Genomic DNA, 18,992 nt, shown 5'->3' with positions numbered 1-18,992 from the left:
CACGTGTTGGAATAGACGACACTACGTACATTTGATCGTCTGCTGGTGGCTGGGGCGGGGTGCAGGTGGGGGTAGAGACGGAGAGAAAGATGGGGGATGAATGAAACTTGTTCGTGGGGAGGGGGGGTAGAGACGGAGAGAAAGATGGGGGATGAATGAAACTTGTTCGTGGGGAGGGGGGATGCGCAAGGGACGGATAATGAAAACTGGAGCAGGGGAATTAATTCCTGGAAAAATAGCGTTACTTAAATACACCGCTGTGTCTAGAGAATCCGTGAGGGGAGGGAAGCTATTGAAAGACAACCAGCCAGGGGAGGGAAGCTATTGAAAGACAACCAGCCAGGGGAGGGAAGCTATTGAAAGACAACCAGTCAGGGGAGGGGAGCTATTGAAAGACAACCAGTCAGGGGAGGGAAGCTATTGAAAGACAACCAGTCAGGGCAGGGAAGCTATTGAAAGACAACCAGCCAGGGGAGGGAGCTATTGAAAGACAACCAGAAACCTGTTGCTCGGAGTGTGAGAAAACTGTGACCGGAAAGATGCGCATCGTAAAGTTGCGCAACTTAAAGTTGCGCAACAGAAAACTGCGCAAAAAGCAAGGGCAGTTTTTGTTCTTAAATCGAGCATTTATAGACATTAACAAAGAATGGCTACTCTATAGCATAATAAAATATATTTCCACGAAATATAGCAAAATTAATTTGTATTATACATTTTTCTATAAACCGTGCTGTGTCCAGTAAGATTTCGATCTCTTCTAAAGTTGTATTTTCTTTGACGCTTTGTGATTCAAAATACTGGGTTTTACACTTACCATTACAATGACCTTTGGGGTCGTCCATAAATGACATCACACTCTTAGGGGGAGGGGGGTCCGTAATTTTGTGATGGTGTGTGATGAGGGGGAGGGAGGGGGGGTTCAGATGGTGGGACGTCACACTTTTGCATTATAAAAAAGCAATGTTTAGCCGTTATTTCGCGTTTTAGAAAACTGTTTTAATAAATTGTAATAGGAGTTCAGACAAGATTTTGGAAAAATATCGATGTTTTAAGAAAAATTAAACAGCAATTTCGAGGGGGGTTGTAGGCTGAGGTGTGACGTCATTTTAGGGGGGGGTCTGGCTTTTTGTGGCGACGTGTGACGGAGGGGATGGGGGGGGGAGGTAAAAATCGTCAAAAAAAGCGTGACGTCATTTATGGATGACCCCTTTTACAATGACCTTTTACAAAGACCTTTTACAATAACCTATAACAATGACCTTTTACAATGACCTTATACATTAGCCTACCTCGGTAAAATTCTAATATGTACCTGTCTAGAGGCCAGGCCACGCCTCAAAAACCCAACACAAAATCGTCATTTAAAAAGTGTTATGGTGGAGGGGAGGTAACTGAATAAATTATGCTGGTATTAGTTTGACATGAGTTTTTTCCCTTGAACATCTCAGCTGGAGAGACGATGAGCTGCGAGCAAGAGAGGAAGACGGACGAGCTGGGGTCCAAGCGCTGCTCCAAGAGATGCACGTCTGATCTCGACTGTATGAGTGCCAGGAAAAAGTGTATGTGTGACGGCAGGTGCGGCAAGAGCTGTATCAACCCCAGTAAGTCTAGTCTGTCACGTCTAGTCTGTCACGTCTGGTCTGTCACGTCACGTCACGTCTAGTCTGTCACGTCACGTCTAGTCTGTCACGTCACGTCTAGTCTGTCACGTCACGTCTAGTCTGTCACGTCTGGTCTGTCACGTCACGTCACGTCTAGTCTGTCACGTCACGTCTAGTCTGTCACGTCACGTCTAGTCTGTCACGTCACGTCTAGTCTGTCACGTCACGTCACGTCTAGTATGTCACGTCACGTCTAGTCTGTCACGTCTAGTCTGTCACGTCTAGTCTGTCACGTCTAGTCTGTCACGTCACGTCACGTCTAGTCTGTCACGTCACGTCACGTCTAGTATGTCACGTCACGTCTAGTCTGTCACGTCTAGTCTGTCACGTCTAGTCTGTCACGTCTAGTCTGTCATGTCTAGTCTGTCACGTCGTCTGTCACGTCTAGTCTGTCACGTCTAGTCTGTCACGTCGCCTGTCACGTCACGTCTAGTCTGTCACGTCAAATCAAGCCTGTCACGTCTATTCTGTCACGTCTAACATGTCACGTCTAGTCTGTCACGTCTAGTCTGTCACATCAAATCAAGTCTGTCATGTCACGTGTGTCCACAGATCTCAGATGCTACCCTACCCCACAAGACATCCCACACGGTCGCGTAGAGATCAAACCTTACAACAAGTGAGTACTGTGTGAGTGTGTGTGGGGGTGTGTGTCAGGGTGTTTGGGGTGTGTGGGTGTCAGGGGTGTGGGTGAGTGCGTGGGGTGGGTGAGGTGTGCGGGTTGGGGTTGTATGGTGGGTGTGTGTGTGATGAATGAGGTTTGTGGTACGATTACTGACATGATGACAGTGTGACTGACATGATGACAGTGTGACTGACATGATGACAGTGTGACTGACATGATGACAGTGTGACAGTGTGACTGACATGATGACAGTGTGACTGACATGATGACAGTGTGACTGACATGATGACAGTGTGACTGACACGATGACAGTGTGGTGGTGTGACTGACATGATGACAGTGTGGTGGTGTGACTGACATGATGACAGTGTGGTGGTGTGACTGACATGATGACAGTGTGGTGGTGTGACTAACATGATGACAGTGTGGTGGTGTGACTGACATGATGACAGTGTGACAGTGTGACTGACAAGATGACAGTGTGGTGGTGTGACTGACACGATGACATGATGACAACCCACCCCCCCTAACCATCAGAAGTCCCTGTACGACCTGCAGATTTGAAGCAGTCGCCGCCTACACGTGCAATGAGGGCTACACACTTGTGGGTCTACCTGCACGTGTTTGTCAGGGGGACGAGACCTGGATGGGACCAGAGCCGCACTGTGAGCCAAACCACGGACTTATGGGTAATGTCATTTCTTTATGGCGGCCAATGGATGGGTGAGAACTAGAACACACCTAGAACACACCTAGAACACACCTAGAACACACCTAGAACACACATAGAACACACCTAGAACACATCTTGAACACATCTAGAACACACCTAGAACACATCTAGAACACACATAGAACACATCTAGAACACATCTAAATGACACCTAGAACACGTCTATAACACATCTAGAACACACCTAGAACACATCTAGAACACACCTAGAACACACCTAGAACACGTCTATAACACATCTAGAACACACCTAGAACACATCTAGAACACACCTAGAACACACCTAGAATACATCTAGAACACACCTAGAACACATCTAAATGACACCTAGAACACGTCTATAACACACCTAGAACACACCCAGAACACACCTAGAACACATCTAGAACACACCTAGAACACACCTAGAACACACCTAGAACACGTCTATAACACATCTAGAACACACCTAGAACACATCTAGAACACACCTAGAACACACCTAGAACACACCTAGAACACATCTAAAAGACACCTAGAACACGTCTATAACACATCTAGAACACACCTAGAACACACCTAGAACACATCTAGAACACACCTAGAACACATCTAGAACACATCTAGAACACACATTGAACACATCTAGAACACATCTAGAACACATCTAGAACACACCTAGAACACACCTAGAACACGTCTATAACACATCTAGAACACACCTAGAACACATCTAAAAGACACCTAGAACACGTCTATAACACATCTAGAACACACCTAGAACACATCTAGAACACATCTAGAACACACCTAGAACACACCTAGAACACGTCTATAACACATCTAGAACACACCTAGAACACATTTAAAAGACACCTAGAACACGTCTATAACACATCTAGAACACACCTAGAACACATCTAGAACACATCTAGAACACACCTAGAACACACCTAGAACACATCTAGAACACACCTAGAACACACCTAGAACACATCTAGAACACATCTATAACACATCTAGAACACACCTAGAACACATCTAAAAGACACCTAGAACACGTCGATAACACATCTAGAAAACACCTAGAACACATCTAGAACACATCTAGAACACACCTAGAACACATCTAGAACACATCTAGAACACACCTAGAACACATCTAGAACACATCTAGAACACATCTAGAACACACCTAGAACACACCTAGAACACATCTAGAACACACCTAGAACACATCTAGAACACACCTAGAACACACCTAGAACACACCTAGAACACATCTAGAACACATCTAGAACACATCTATAACACATCTAGAACACACCTAGAACACATCTAAAAGACACCTAGAACACACCTAGAACACACCTAGAACACATCTAGAACACATCTAGAACACGTCTATAACACATCTAGAACACACCTAGAACACACCTAGAACACACCTAGAACACATCTAGAACACATCTAGAACACATCTATAACACATCTAGAACACACCTAGAACACATCTAAAAGACACCTAGAACACACCTAGAACACACCTAGAACACATCTAGAACACATCTAGAACACGTCTATAACACATCTAGAACACATCTAGAACACACCTAGAACACATCTAAAAGACACCTAGAACACGTCTATAACACATCTAGAACACACCTAGAACACATCTAAAAGACACCTAGAACACATCTAGAACACATCTAGAACACACCTAGAACACATCTAGAACACATCTAGAACACACCTAGAACATACCTAGAACACACAGATCATATTTTTTCTGTTTCTCACAGACAGGAACAAAGACTGCGGGCCGCCACCCCCCGCCCACCACGCCAAACACAACGGCTCCCCGGGCCAGCTCCGGTTCCAACTGGGCACCTACCTGCTCTACATCTGTGACCAAGGCTTCACCCCCCTCAAAGACAGCGTCGACAGGGCGTGGTGTGTGGGGGGAGGGGTCTGGGTGGGGCCAAACCTAACATGCACAAGTAAGTTGGTTAAGTTAAGCTTTGGAAATGACTTGCCTTTATAGGTGAAATTGAAAATAAGTATATAGGACACTAGCCGTCCCGGCCAGGCCCTGCACTGGCCTCTATGAAAAACCTATAAAGGTCCATGACTTTTGTGTTTAGTAGACAAACCCAATATCCAAACGAAAAAACAAACACAAACGCAAACCCAAATGAAAACCCAAACACAAACGCAATTACAAAAGCAAACGCAAACACAAACGCAAACTTAAACGCAAACTATAACGCAGAACATAAACACAAACTTAAATGCAAATATAAACGCATAGTGCTCGCAGTCTAGCCCGGACGCCAAAATCGCACCCTGTCGGGGCACCGGCGGAACCACCTGATTCAACTCAGTAAACGACTGTAATACACTGTAATACAGCATCTTATCCATAGTCTATTGCACAGTTTAAACCGAACGTAGGCGCTAAAGCGCTCAGGAGGCGCCAAATAGCACTCTGGTGGGGCGCCGGAGGAAGCATTGCTTTCGATTTAGTGAAGGACTATGCTAAAACCATGAATTTTAATATTTTCTTTTAAAAATCACAAATTTAGATAATAAACACTTTAAGAGTATTACACTATGGCGATCGAGTTTTTTTTACTACATGCATGTCTACCACCGGTCCGTTCGTCACACAGCAACAGAATCCGTTTGAGCTTTATATTTTAGATTCGGAAGAATATATTAGTGATGGAAAAACTATTTAAAATAGTGGTAGAACTAGCGGCCGCAACCGATGACGGTTCAAATGTGACAGCATAACATAGCAATAAAGTGGGCCAGAGCGAGATAACAGGTATCGGTATTGTGATTTCTATATCGTGGAACCCTTGACGTCACGACACACATACGTCACGAAACATGTTAACGCCACCTATACAGGCGCGCGTTAATCGTGTATGTACGTGCTTTTTATTTGTATGTCGTAGCTTCGTATCCCAATATCAAGCTCATGGGGTACAGTACATAAATTTATCCGAGTCATGTTGGGTATTCTTTAAAGCTGGACGGACTCGACGACTTGTCCTCCTGTTAGTTCCAGAAATATTTTAACCTGGTGCCCCCCCCCCCCCAGCTGCCGGCTGTACCGTGCCCCCAGACATCCCCAACGGCTTCGTGCACATGGTGGGGCAGAACGTGATGGGCAGCAAGATCAAGTACTCCTGCAGGATGGGCTACTACCTGGCTGGCATCGCCGAGAGGACCTGTCTCAAGGACGGCACGTGGGACGGGACGGCACCCACCTGCGAGCAAGGTCAGTCACGTGACGATGACGTCAGTGTAAATATACAGGTCACGTGTGACGTACATGAATAGTTGTGACGTAGATGTTTAGTAGTGACATACATGTCTAGCTGTGACGAATGTGATTTTGCAAGTAAGATGTGTATTTATGAAGATGTGTAGTGGTGACGTAGATGTGTAGTTGTGCTGTGCTGAGTTGTGACCTAGATGAGACACACCATAAAATGTAAACACCTTCCATCTTCTATTAGTGGTGTGCGGCCCCCCGCCCTTTATTGAAAACGCTTACCATGACCTTCCCAAAGAACAGATGACCTTCATGACCGGAACTCAGCTGGTGTACGAGTGCTCGTTCGGCTTCTACAGGGAGGGGGCGCCCCGGGCCATCTGCAGCGGTGCCGAGGGCAAGTGGATAGGGCCCAATATGTCTTGCAAAGGTGAGTCTATGGGAATATCTGAGGTAAACATTTGCCGATACACTGTGGTCTAGCCACAAGATACACTGTGGTCTAGCCACAAGATACACTGTGGTCTAGCCACAAGATACACTGTGGTCTAGCCACAAGATACACTGTGGTCTAGCCACAAGATACACTGTGGTCTAGCCACAAGATACACTGTGGTCTAGCCACAAGATACACTGTGGTCTAGCCACAAGATACACTGTGGTCTAGCTGCCTAGCCACAAGATACACTGTGGTCTAGCCACAAGATACACTGTGGTCTAGCCACAAGATACAGTGTGGTCTAGCCACAAGATACACTGTGGTCTAGCCACAAACACAAAACAAAACGAAACAAGATAATCTATCCCCATATATAAAGCCCGTTTACGCACCTCTCTCTCTCTCTCTCTCTCTCTCTCTCTCTCTCTCTTTCTCTCTTTCCGCAACATATTTTCCGAGGCTATGAGATCAGTATGTTAAGCAATACATGGGGAACTTAAAGATACGGACTTTGTTGAAAATAATATATTGGTTGTATTAAATGTATAAACTAAATTTTATTTTAAGACAGACAAAAAAATAGAGGCATATTCAAAATTAGAAACACATTTTTAATAATGGTACTGTAAAAGTTTTATCGTTGTGACAAGAACGCTGTAGAGATTATATAAGTAGCACAAAAACTATCACTGGCAAACAGAATGACGTCACATAAAACTGTAGTCAGGATGTAGAGCGATCGACAGCTAGCCCGTAAGTCTCGAGTTCGGGAAAATCAAACTGTTTCTACAATCAGGAGGAAAGAATTTGTTTCCTGACTTAAGTCATCTTGACTTAAGTTTCAGAATTTTTTTTTTTGACTGGTTCACGTCTTGTCATTTAGAACCTGGGTCAAATGTCCCATGCTGCATCACTTCCCACGTGACCGCGCATGTGCAGAAAGCACCAGCCAATCAGTGATGATGTATTCTATGATTTTATTCGCCATGTTTTTATTCTCCAGAATAGTTTTATGTTGCCATGGTTACAGTGTAAATGAACTACTGACGGCGGTAGATAGAAATAAACTAAAGATAGTACACTGACGTTTGGTAAAGTTTAGCTTAGCACCAGAACAACCAAACTAACACAAGTTTGTGTCTCACACGCAGCTAGCGACCCTCACGGGACCTACTCACACCCAGCTAGCGCCACCCACAGGACCTGGCTGTTCCCACCCACCCCCACACCCCCACAGCCAGACACACTGATCTGTGTGCAGTGTGCACAAGTGTACACCTGGCCGCTGCAAGCAAAAGGTAGTTAGATCAGATGGTTCTTAAATAACCGCGATCTATTTGAGCTGACTGGTCACATGACGTCATGGTACAGCAAGATGACGTCATCCTACAGCAAGATGACGTCATCATACAGCAAGGTGACGTCATCCTACAGTACGATGAGGTCATGCATTTAGTGGTGTGGGTTCGAGTCCAAAATGGTCCTGCCACCTGGTGTCCTCTTGAGTTGTTGAAGGTCAGGGTTCAAGTGCATTAGGCGGAGGTCAAGGTAAGTCTGTGTGGAGGTTAATTCTAATCAGCAGTCGGTCAAGGTCACACGGATTCAATCAAGGAGGGAGGTGAACTAAACAACGTCTCATAGAAAAGGTTGGATTTTGTTGGCCTTGACCTATCAACATGACCTTGTCAGCATAACTTGCTTGTGACCTTGTCAGAATGACCTCTTGGTTATGACCTTGTCAGCATGACCTTATAGCCATGATATTGTGGCTACATCCGGCTAAGCGTGTCCGGACCGGATGTTATGTTTAACCTTTGACCTTGACTTTCAGCCCGAGACTGCGGGGACCCAGGGGAGATCGCTCACGGCTGGCGTGACCCAGGCTACAGGTTCGTGTACCCCACCCGTGTGACGTACCACTGCTCTGAGGGCTACGAGCTGAGGGGGAGGCCCTACAGGGAGTGTAAGGCCAACGGCGAGTGGTCGGACGGGAGGCCGGAGTGTGAACGTGAGTAGGGGCAGATGGGAGGGGCAGAGGGGGAACGTGAGTAGGGGCAGATGGGAGGGGCAGAGGGGGAACGTGAGTAGGGGCAGATGGGAGCAGAGGGGGAACGTGAGTAGGGGCAGATGGGGGCAGAGGGGGAACGTGAGTAGGGGCAGATGGGGGCAGAGGGGGAAGGTGAGTAGGGGCAGATGGGGGCAGATGGGGGGCAGAGTGTGAACGTGAGTAGGGGCAGATTGGAGGGGCAGAGTGTGAACGTGAGTAGGGGCAGATGGGAGGGGCAGATGGGGGCAGAGGAAAACGTGAGTAGGGGCAGATGGGGGCAGAGTGGGAACGTGAGTAGGGGCAGATGGGGGGCAGAGTGGGAACGTGAGTAGGGGCAGATGGGGGCAGAGTGGGAACGTGAGTAGGGGCAGATGGGAGGGGCAGAGGGGGAACGTGAGTAGGGGCAGATGGGGGCAGAGGGGGAAGGTGAGTAGGGGCAGATGGGGGCAGATGGGGGGCAGAGTGTGAACGTGAGTAGGGGCAGATTGGAGGGGCAGAGTGTGAACGTGAGTAGGGGCAGATGGGAGGGGCAGATGGGGGCAGAGGAAAACGTGAGTAGGGGCAGATGGGGGCAGAGTGGGAACGTGAGTAGGGGCAGATGGGGGGCAGAGTGGGAACGTGAGTAGGGGCAGATGGGGGCAGAGTGGGAACGTGAGTAGGGGCAGATGGGGGCAGAGGGGGAACGTGAGTAGGGGCAGATGGGGGCAGAGTGGGAACGTGAGTAGGGGAAGATGGGGGGCAGAGTGTGAACGTGAGTAGGGGCAGATGGGAGGGGGCAGAGTGTGAACGTGAGTAGGGGCAGATGGGAGGGGCAGATGGGGGCAGAGGGGGAACGTGAGTAGGGGCAGATGGGGGCAGAGGAAAACGTGAGTAGGGCAGATGGGGGCAGAGTGGGAACGTGAGTAGGGGCAGATGGGAGGGGCAGATGGGGGCAGAGGGGGAACGTGAGTAGGGGCAGATGGGGAGCAGAGTGTGAACGTGAGTAGGGGCAGATGGGGGGCAGAGTGTGAACGTGAGTAGGGGCAGATGGGGGCAGAGTGGGAACGTGAGTAGGGGCAGATGGGGCAGAGTGGGAACGTGAGTAGGGGCAGATGGGGGGCAGAGTGTGAACGTGAGTAGGGGCAGATGGGGGCAGAGTGGTTACGTGAGTAGGGGCAGATGGGGCAGAGTGGGAACGTGAGTAGGGGCAGATGGGGGCAGAGTGTGAACGTGAGTAGGGGCAGATGGGGGCAGAGGGCGAACGTGAGTAGGGGCAGATGGGGGCAGAGGGGGAACGTGAGTAGGGGCAGGTGGGGCAGAGTGTGAACTTGAGTAGGGGCTAATAAAGAACCCTCCTACGTTAACCCCCCCACCCCCTCCTTATGTCCCCAGCCATCCGCTGTAGTGAGCTGAGTCCTTCCTACCTGGCTACGATGATCGGGACAGGCACCAGCTACGGCACGGTCATCAGGTTCGCCTGCCCCAGCGGCTACAAGATCGTCGGCTCCAGCGAGAGGTCATGTCAGGCGGACAGGACCTGGAGCGGTCAGGACGCCACGTGTGAAGGTGGGAGGTGGGGGGGGGGGGACTGGCATGGGGGGGGGTAGAACTATGGGGGGGGGGCATGGGGGTGTTGAGCTTTAGAAAACTGATGATCAGAGACATCAACTGTGTGGGTCATTATTTTATCTAGACATCAACTAATTAATTATCTAGACATCAACTAATTAATTATCTAGACATCAACTAATTAATTATCTAGACATCAACTAATTAATTATCTAGACATCAACTAATTAATTATCTAGACATCAACTAATTAATTATCTAGACATCAACTAATTAATTATCTAGACATCAACTAATTAATTATCTAGACATCAACTAATTAATTATCTAGACATCAACTAATTAATTATCTAGACATCAACTAATTAATTATCTAGACATCAACTAATTAATTATCTAGACATCAACTAATTAATTATCTAGACATCAACTAATTAATTATCTAGACATCAACTAATTAATTATCTAGACATCAACTAATTAATTATCTAGACATCAACTAATTAATTATCTAGACATCAACTAATTAATTATCTAGACATCAACTAATTAATTAATTATCTAGACATCAAGTAATTAATTATCTAGACATCAACTAATTAATTAATTATCTAGACATCAAGTAATTAATTATCTAGACATCAACTAATTAATTAATTATCTAGACATCAAGTAATTAATTATCTAGACATCAACTAATTAATTAATTATCTAGACATCAAGTAATTAATTATCTAGACATCAACTAATTAATTATCTAGATATCAACTGCGGAATGCCAGAGCCTCTGTGGAACGGGAAACTTGACGGCCACCGAACCAACGTAGGCGCCATTTACTTCTTCACGTAGGTACCAGCTATTTTTACAAGCTTTTATTTAACTCACTTCCTCGTCAGTCGTCAGTCGTCAGTCGCCAGTCGTCAGTCTAGACCGAAACGCAGGAGAGAAAATTCGGAAACTTCTACTTGACCGATACGATTCACACTTGGCACGTGGGTCAAGACATGAAGACAATGCAATCTGAAACTAAATTTGACTTAATTGGATGCCTAATTAATTTTTTATGAATTAATTAAAATTTGGACCGAATCAATAGGCATGTCTATCCAACCACACCACACGCGTCATCGCATTCCATAGCTGCGCCATCACCTTCAGTAGGCGCGCCATCACGTTCAATAGACGCGCAATAGTTTTTAGTCATGTAACACTATTGTAAATAAAACATGTAAAGTACTGAAATTTTTTTTCATAAAAAACGTTTTAATAACAAGCTTTTATGTAATGATGCACTAAAAAGTAGAAAATAAATTATACACTAGTATTTAAATTACTATAAAGAAAAGCGTGGGTCTCTTCTCAAATATTAGTAAAGGTATCCAATAGGCCTAGGTACTAAAGTACTAAAGTGACCCACGCTTTTCTTTATAGTTATTTAAATAGTAGTGTATAATTTATTTTCTACTTTATAGTGCATCATTACATAAAAGCTTGTTATTAAAACGTTTTTTATGAATTTTTTTTTACAAGCTTTTATTTAACTCGCTTCCTCTGTCGTCAGTCGTCAGTCGTCAGTCTAGACGGAAACGCAGGAGTGAAAATTCGGACAGTTCTACTTGACCGATACGATTCAAAGTTAGCACGTGGGTCAAGACATGAAGACAATGCAATCTGAAACTAAATTTGACTTAATTGGATGCCTAATTAATTTTTAATGAATTAATTAAAATTTGGACCGAATTAGTCTAGCCAACCACACCACACGCGTCATCACCTTCAATAGCTGCGCCATCACGTAATGGCTGCGTTCAAAAACCATTGCGCGCCTACTGAACGTGATGTTCAGTAGGCGCGCAATGGTTTTTAGTCATGTAACTCTATTGTAAATAAAACATGTAAAGTACTGAAAAAAAAATTCATAAAAAACGTTTTAATAACAAGCTTTTATGTAACGATGCACTAAAAAGTAGAAAATAAATTATAGACTACTATTTAAATAACTATAAAGAAAAGCGTGGGTGTCTTCCTTAACATTAGTAAAGGTATCCAATAGATACTAAAGTGACCCACGCTTTTCTTTATAGTTATTTAAATAGTAGTCTATAATTTATTTTCTACTTTTTAGTGCATCGTTACATAAAAGCTTGTTATTAAAACGTTTTTTATGAATTTTTTTTTTTAGCGCAATTTCCATTCTGGAGAATTGCGTTTATTAACTCGTCTTTTCTGGGAATGAATGGATGAATGGATGGATGGATGTGTGTCCGGGCTTTAAGTCGTATCTCCTCCTCAACGAAGCAATATCGAGGACTAGTTCCAAAAGCAATTATGTTAAGCAAGTTACGAGGATGAACATAGGCCATAAAAATTCCGGGTTTCTTTCATGGATTTCCCGGAAAAGCCAAAAAACCTCGAAAAAATGTAGTTTTTGGCCCATAACTCGGCAACCAGACCACTTAGCGACTTGAAACATGTACCAATCGATTCCTGCCATAATTTAGAACAATATTGCCGAAGAAAGTTTTCAAAAATATCCTTTCGTTTGGTCACAAAATTTTTTTTGAATTAATTAAAATTTGGACCGAATTAGTAGGCATTTTATGCAACCACACCACACGCGTCATCACGTTCAATAGCTGCGCCATCACGTTCAATGGCTGCGACGTCACGTTCGGTAGCTGGGCGCGCAATGGTTTTTAGTCATGTTACTCTATTGTAAATAAAACTTGTAAAATACTGAAAAAAAAATTAATAAAAAACGTTTTAATAACTAACCAATGGTTTTACTAACCCTGCTCTTGATTTACGCTACGACAGAGCTATTTTTAGATAACACAAGGAAATTGCGCTAAAATTGTCACTAGACTTTTTTTAATTACTTGTTTTAATAACATCATTTGGTTTGGTTTTTCAACAATTTGTTCAGTAGTCGTATCTAAAGAAATAATACTGATTCTGAACGTTATTTGTCGAGTCTAAAAGAAAAGAAAATCCACCTATAACTCATATCGGGAATTTAGATGTATTCGAACTTATCATAAATTTTATTGTAATTTTTTTTAAATAATGGAAAGGAGATAACTGGAATCATTTTAATACTGCGAACAAAAAATAGAGTTACTTCCCTTTATCTATAAATTATTTCTCGTTGTTTTAGCTGTTTTGACAACACCAAGTTCGTGGGGACGTCACAAACGACGCAGTGTTTAGAGACTGGGCAGTGGTCAGAGCCCACCCCCAAATGTTTAAGTAAGTTCAAACTTTTATCAACATAAAACGTTTACCGACTTTTTTCTAAGTCTATAAACATATTAAATGTAGGCCTAGTGCCAAAAACTTGCATTAAAAAAAGTTTCCCGACAAAATTGTTTGCTTATAACTGAAAAAATTTCGACCTACATCACGATTTGAAAGAAAATTATAAATAATTTTTTTAAAAAATCCGTTGGCAACCTTATCTTCACAGTTTTAAAACATTTTTGAGAGGTCCCCAAGATATTGAATGTAATATATCTACCCCAGGGCATTGTCCCCTACCGACGATAGCAAACGGCACCATCGCAGGTGTCGGGGGTCGGGCCTTTGTTGAACATGGCACCGTGGTGGAGCTGAGGTGTCTCCACGGTCTGGTGCTGAGTGACCTGCGTCCAGTCGAGTGTGACAACGGCAGCTGGGCACACATCCCGCGCTGTGTACCAGGTGAGTGAGTCGCTAGTGGTGTATGTGTGTGTCTCTACTGGTGTATGTGTGTGTCTCTACTGGTGGATCTGTGTGTCTCTACTGGTGGATCTGTGTGTGTCTCTACCTGTGTATGTGTGTGTCCCTGTGTGTCGTGTGTTGTGTCTCTGTTTACTATGTACCTAAGGTCACCTGTTTATTGCGTAGGCTACATACGGTCACCTGTGTATGACGTAGTACATTACGTACATACGTTCACCTGTGTGTGACGTAGTTCATGACGTACATACGGTCAGAGGCGTAGCGAGGGGGGGGGGGCGGGGGGTGCGGACCGCACCGGGTGACACCATTTAGGGGGGTGACACCAAGGGAAGAATTGAAAAATATATAGAGAAAAACTTGAGGGGGTGCAAATCGAAAGTTTGAGGGGGGGGGGGGGGGTGCAAATCGAAAACTTGAGGGGGGTGCAAATCGAAAGTTTGAGGGGGGGGGGTGCAAATCGAAAGTTTGAGGGGGGTGCAAATCGAAAATTTGTCCCCGTGAAGGGTCTCTACGCCTCTGGGGGGGTGACACCATTAAGTGCCGCACCGGGTGACACCCGACCTCGCTACGCCACTGCATACGGTCACCTGTGTATGACGTAGTTCATGACGTACATACGGTCACCTGTGTGTGACGTAGTTCATGACGTACAAACGGTCATCTGTGTATGACGCTATTCCAGCCCCCTGTAAAGACCCCCCGCCCACCATCGAGAACGGACACCGGACATTCTTCGAACAGAGCCACGGCACCCGTGTCCGGTACTTCTGTATGGCCGGCTACAAGCTGGCGGACGGTCACCGGTTCATGGTGTGTGAGAACGGCCTGTGGCAGGGGCAGCTACCCGTGTGTGTAGAGAGTGAGTACACAAGTGGTCACGTGAGAGTATAATTTTTTTTTTTGCAACACATTTACATAAGGTTGCATTTTCTGCATTAATAAGGAAACAAGTTAACCTAGGCCTAGAGTTCAACCATAAACGACGTCACGTTTGTTAAACGATTTTACCCCCCCCCCCCCCCCCATCGTTACACAAAGCCACCCCCCCCCTTTAAAATGACGTCACAACTCCGCCTACCGGCCCCCTAAAGATTTCAAACTTTTTTGTTTTTTTCGATCACCACCCTACAACGCCATATGTAGATTCATTTTAAGTTATATGTGCACGATCTCTAAAAAGGGCTACAAGGTCAAGAAATCACCTTTAATATATAAAGCCTTTAGAAAAATTAAAAAGGCCTACAACAGTGAAGCTAAACTATTATTTTAACATTTGTCCAGATTACTGCGCAAATCCTGGCAGCCTCCAAAATGGCAGCGTGTATAAAGTGGGTAAACACGGCAAGTTCCTGTTCCAAGACTACATCACCACCATCAAGCACGGCGACAGGCTGGTGTATGAGTGCAACAGGAACTTCAAACTGGTAGGGCCTAAGGGCGCAGCTTGTGTCAATGGAAACTGGAGTCCCAAGGAAAAGCCCGTCTGTGAAAAATCCAGTCATCCTCTCTTTAGGAAGCTCTGGAAGCCGTATGAGGAAAATGGGAATTCTCGAGGAAATTTATTTTATTGATTCGCATCTGCATTTTATTAAATCTTATATTATAAAATAATATATCTAAAAACATCTAGAGGTCTAGGAAAATCTAGATCTAGATTTCTAGATCCTAGACTCCAGGTCCAGACTTTTACAGTAAAGGTTTTACTGTTTATAATTTCAATGGACACGAGCGAGAAAACTCTCAAAGGTATTTGAGAGGTGTATAAATTAGTTTAAAAATCAGGCACGGCGTAGTTACAATTAATATGGTTATAAAATCCTGTCTGTCTGGTTTATTTCGGACTTTACTAAAGAATAAAGATTGGGTCTATTTGATGTTTTAAAAATTTTCGGTAACTAATTGAAAATTTAAAAACAAGCCAAAACAATTTGGTTTTCACGTGTAATGGCGACATAAACAATGGCATCCTGCTATTGGATAGGCCGACATTGATTTTATTGTACACATTGTAAGCTAAAAATAGAAAACTAGGTCATGGGTTTTTTAATTTGCATTGTTATTTAAAAACTTGATCTGCAAAGTTTTGTAAACAAATAGTTATCGATCACTAAGTTACTGTACAGCCAATCAATATTTGTCTTACGAAAGTGAAACATCCGGTTTTAACTTAGGCTTGATGAAAATAAATAGAAATGTAGCCTTAAACTCAACAAATTATTTTCAAGTTCTCTGGATTTGCAACTTTTATAGCATTTATTCTAAAAATATAAAATTTCTAAATTAATTTTAGGCTTAAGTTTTTATTTTTTATTTTTTTTTACGGTCTAAATCTAAAAAGCACGTTTTTATTCCATGTCAACAATATTATGGAAGGAATCTCGTCAACTCGCTCGCCTCCATTGCTAAACTTAATTACTAAACTAAGATAAATTTAATGATTTATGGTAAAAAAAAAAACATAGAAATTAGAAATAACCAAAAAAACATAGTGGAGTAATTGCCAGTGACATTCAGAATTTCTTTTTGATAAGATAGACTTTTTCAACATATGAAAAAATCAAATGTCAAATAGTTAAGTTCTGATCCAGATCTACCTGTATTCAAACAATTTGGATAATGTGAGTGGTGTGATAAAAAATGCATTCCGCTCCAGACTTTGATCTTTATTGGGTGAGCTTTTGCTTACATTTAGTTCTAGATTCTATCTGCTTGAATGTAAAATGATCTAATCAGCTGCGTAGCAGGGGGGGGGGGGTGGTACATATGTTCCTGAGCGCCGACCTTAGGGGGCGCCAAAATGGGTTGTAAAAACAAATTAAAATTTCATTTTAGCTGCAGTTTTGTATTATAAGTATAAAAAGTATATGGGGGGCTGCAAATTGAAAATTAAAAGGTTGTTCCCGAGGGGGACGCCAAATTGAAAGTTTGTCTCCGGGAAGGGTTGCTACGCCTCTGGATCTAATACTTTATTAATATTTAGAAGTTATAAATATGATGTTCACATCAGTGTGAAGTGGCATATGATGTTTACAATGATGTTCACATCAGAATGAGATTATCTCTGACTTAGTGGTTTTGTTTTATTTTACTAAAGCTACAAGACACATCATTCCATACATAATTTTTGTCTCTGCTTTTTTCATCACTAAATAGCTTTCATCTAAAAATGATTTCCTCACTTTTACTTTAGACTGGTGGTGAGTTTTGGTTCTAATGCTACTGAGTAGGGCCTAGGTTTACTATGCAAGTCATTATTGCCTTCTGTTTTTATGATACTTTCACTAGAGTACAGACCCAGCTATCTGATGTTCTCTTAATAAATAACTGGGTTGTTGGTTTAGTTAAGAAGTGGTTTGATTAGATTTCTTAGACACTAATGGCTAGGCTAAATTTCTTGGATTAGACAGTAAAGACTATGCTCAAATGATGATTACAAAGAATGCAGTCCAATCAGTAAGATGGATTTAAATGTTTAAAACAGAAGATACACATTTTTGTTGTTGAGCCATGATGGAACTTTAAAGACATGCAGGGAGAGATGACTAGTGTTGTACACAAAGGCAGAGGTGTACTTAGGGAGAATATAGCAGCAGAATTATATCAAGACACTGACAGCACTCAAGAAGGCAGGCTCCAGTTATACATTCTATTTATTTATTTGTGTGTATCTAAGTTAGGGTACTTAAAGGAAAATATAGACAGGGACATATAGACATACAACAGGCACTCGGTTGAAAATATAGTTTTAATATTAAAAAAAAAACTAATATATTGATCCTTTTTTTTTACTAACACTAATAGTCAGCTGGCTAGGTTTTGTAATGGAAAATGTTTTAGAAATATATTTTGGATTTTCAAAATTTGGTATGGTGAAATACCATTAGAATTAATGCTAAATTTAATGGTATATCAACATAAAAAAAACTTATAAAAAATGTTTCTAGTGATTTTACAGTGCTTAGGGACAGTGTATCATAATGTTGACCACTGGAATAGTGGGCCAACCCAATATCCTAGTGACTGTTTCGGCCCAACTCAATATCCTAGTGACTGTTTCGGCCCAACTCAATATTCTAGTGACTGTTTCGGCCCAACTCAATATCCTAGTGACTGTTTCGGCCCAACTCAATATCCTAGTGACTGTTTCGGCCCAACTCAATATCATAGTGACTGTTTCGGCCCAACTCAATATCCTAGTGACTATTTCGGCCCAACTCAATATCCTAGTGACTGTTTCGGCCCAACTCAATATCCTAGTGACTGTTTCGGCCCAACTCAATATCCTAGTGACTGTTTCGGCCCAACTCAATATCCTAGTGACTGTTTCGGCCCAACTCAATATCCTAGTGACTGTTTCGGCCCAACTCAATATCCTAGTGACTGTTTCGGCCCAACTCAATATCATAGTGACTGTTTCGGCCCAACTCAATATCATAGTGACTGTTTCGGCCCAACTCAATATCGTAGTGACTGTTTCGGCCCAACTCAATATCATAGTGACTGTTTCGGCCCAACTCAATATCCTAGTGACTGTTTCGGCCCAACTCAATATCCTAGTGACTGTTTCGGCCCAACTCAATATCCTAGTGACTGTTTCGGCCCAACTGTAAATAACTGGTGAGGCAGCAGAGGGTCCACCCTGGTCACTTGCTTGGTGTATTTATTCTTGTTTAGATTTTAGAAACATTTCTTTTTCTGCCACTAGATTGTGAAGGGATGAAGCTGAAGTCTTCACATTGTTTTTTTTTTTGTTTACTGTGTATATTTTAGTGTTAGCTACCATTTTAACTCACACATTGTTTGAAATTTGGTAGAGCTATCAGTCATTGATATTTGGTATCTTAATTTTGTCCCCTCATTGTAGCATGTAGCCAAACAATCTTGGACCTGGGTTTAGTACTAACATCCACAATGCTGTCTGTAGTTTTCTCTTTGGTGTAGCTATGACTC

General features: G+C 43.2%; 1 protein-coding gene across 1 annotated transcript; it reads left to right on the top strand.

Annotated features, from left to right (window-relative positions):
- The first annotated feature begins 1,459 nt into the window (after window positions 1-1,459).
- On the top strand, window positions 1,460-15,644 carry LOC131937848 (protein lev-9). Its single transcript, XM_059295525.1, has 13 exons — window positions 1,460-1,601; window positions 2,214-2,280; window positions 2,845-2,975; window positions 4,804-5,001; window positions 6,111-6,290; window positions 6,532-6,717; window positions 8,558-8,734; window positions 10,145-10,318; window positions 11,083-11,167; window positions 13,480-13,571; window positions 13,845-14,021; window positions 14,725-14,901; window positions 15,324-15,644. The coding sequence occupies exons 1-13, from the start codon at window positions 1,460-1,462 to the stop codon at window positions 15,611-15,613; spliced, it is 2,076 nt and encodes a 691-aa protein (XP_059151508.1). The 3' UTR covers window positions 15,614-15,644.
- The last annotated feature ends 3,348 nt before the right edge of the window (window positions 15,645-18,992 follow it).

The sequence above is a fragment of the Physella acuta genome, unplaced genomic scaffold, assembly GCF_028476545.2.
Source record: "Physella acuta isolate Inbredline_101_S28 unplaced genomic scaffold, ASM2847654v3 ptg000223l, whole genome shotgun sequence".
Lineage (NCBI taxonomy): Eukaryota > Metazoa > Mollusca > Gastropoda > Physidae > Physella > Physella acuta.
This window is presented reverse-complemented; position numbering and strand designations above follow the sequence as displayed.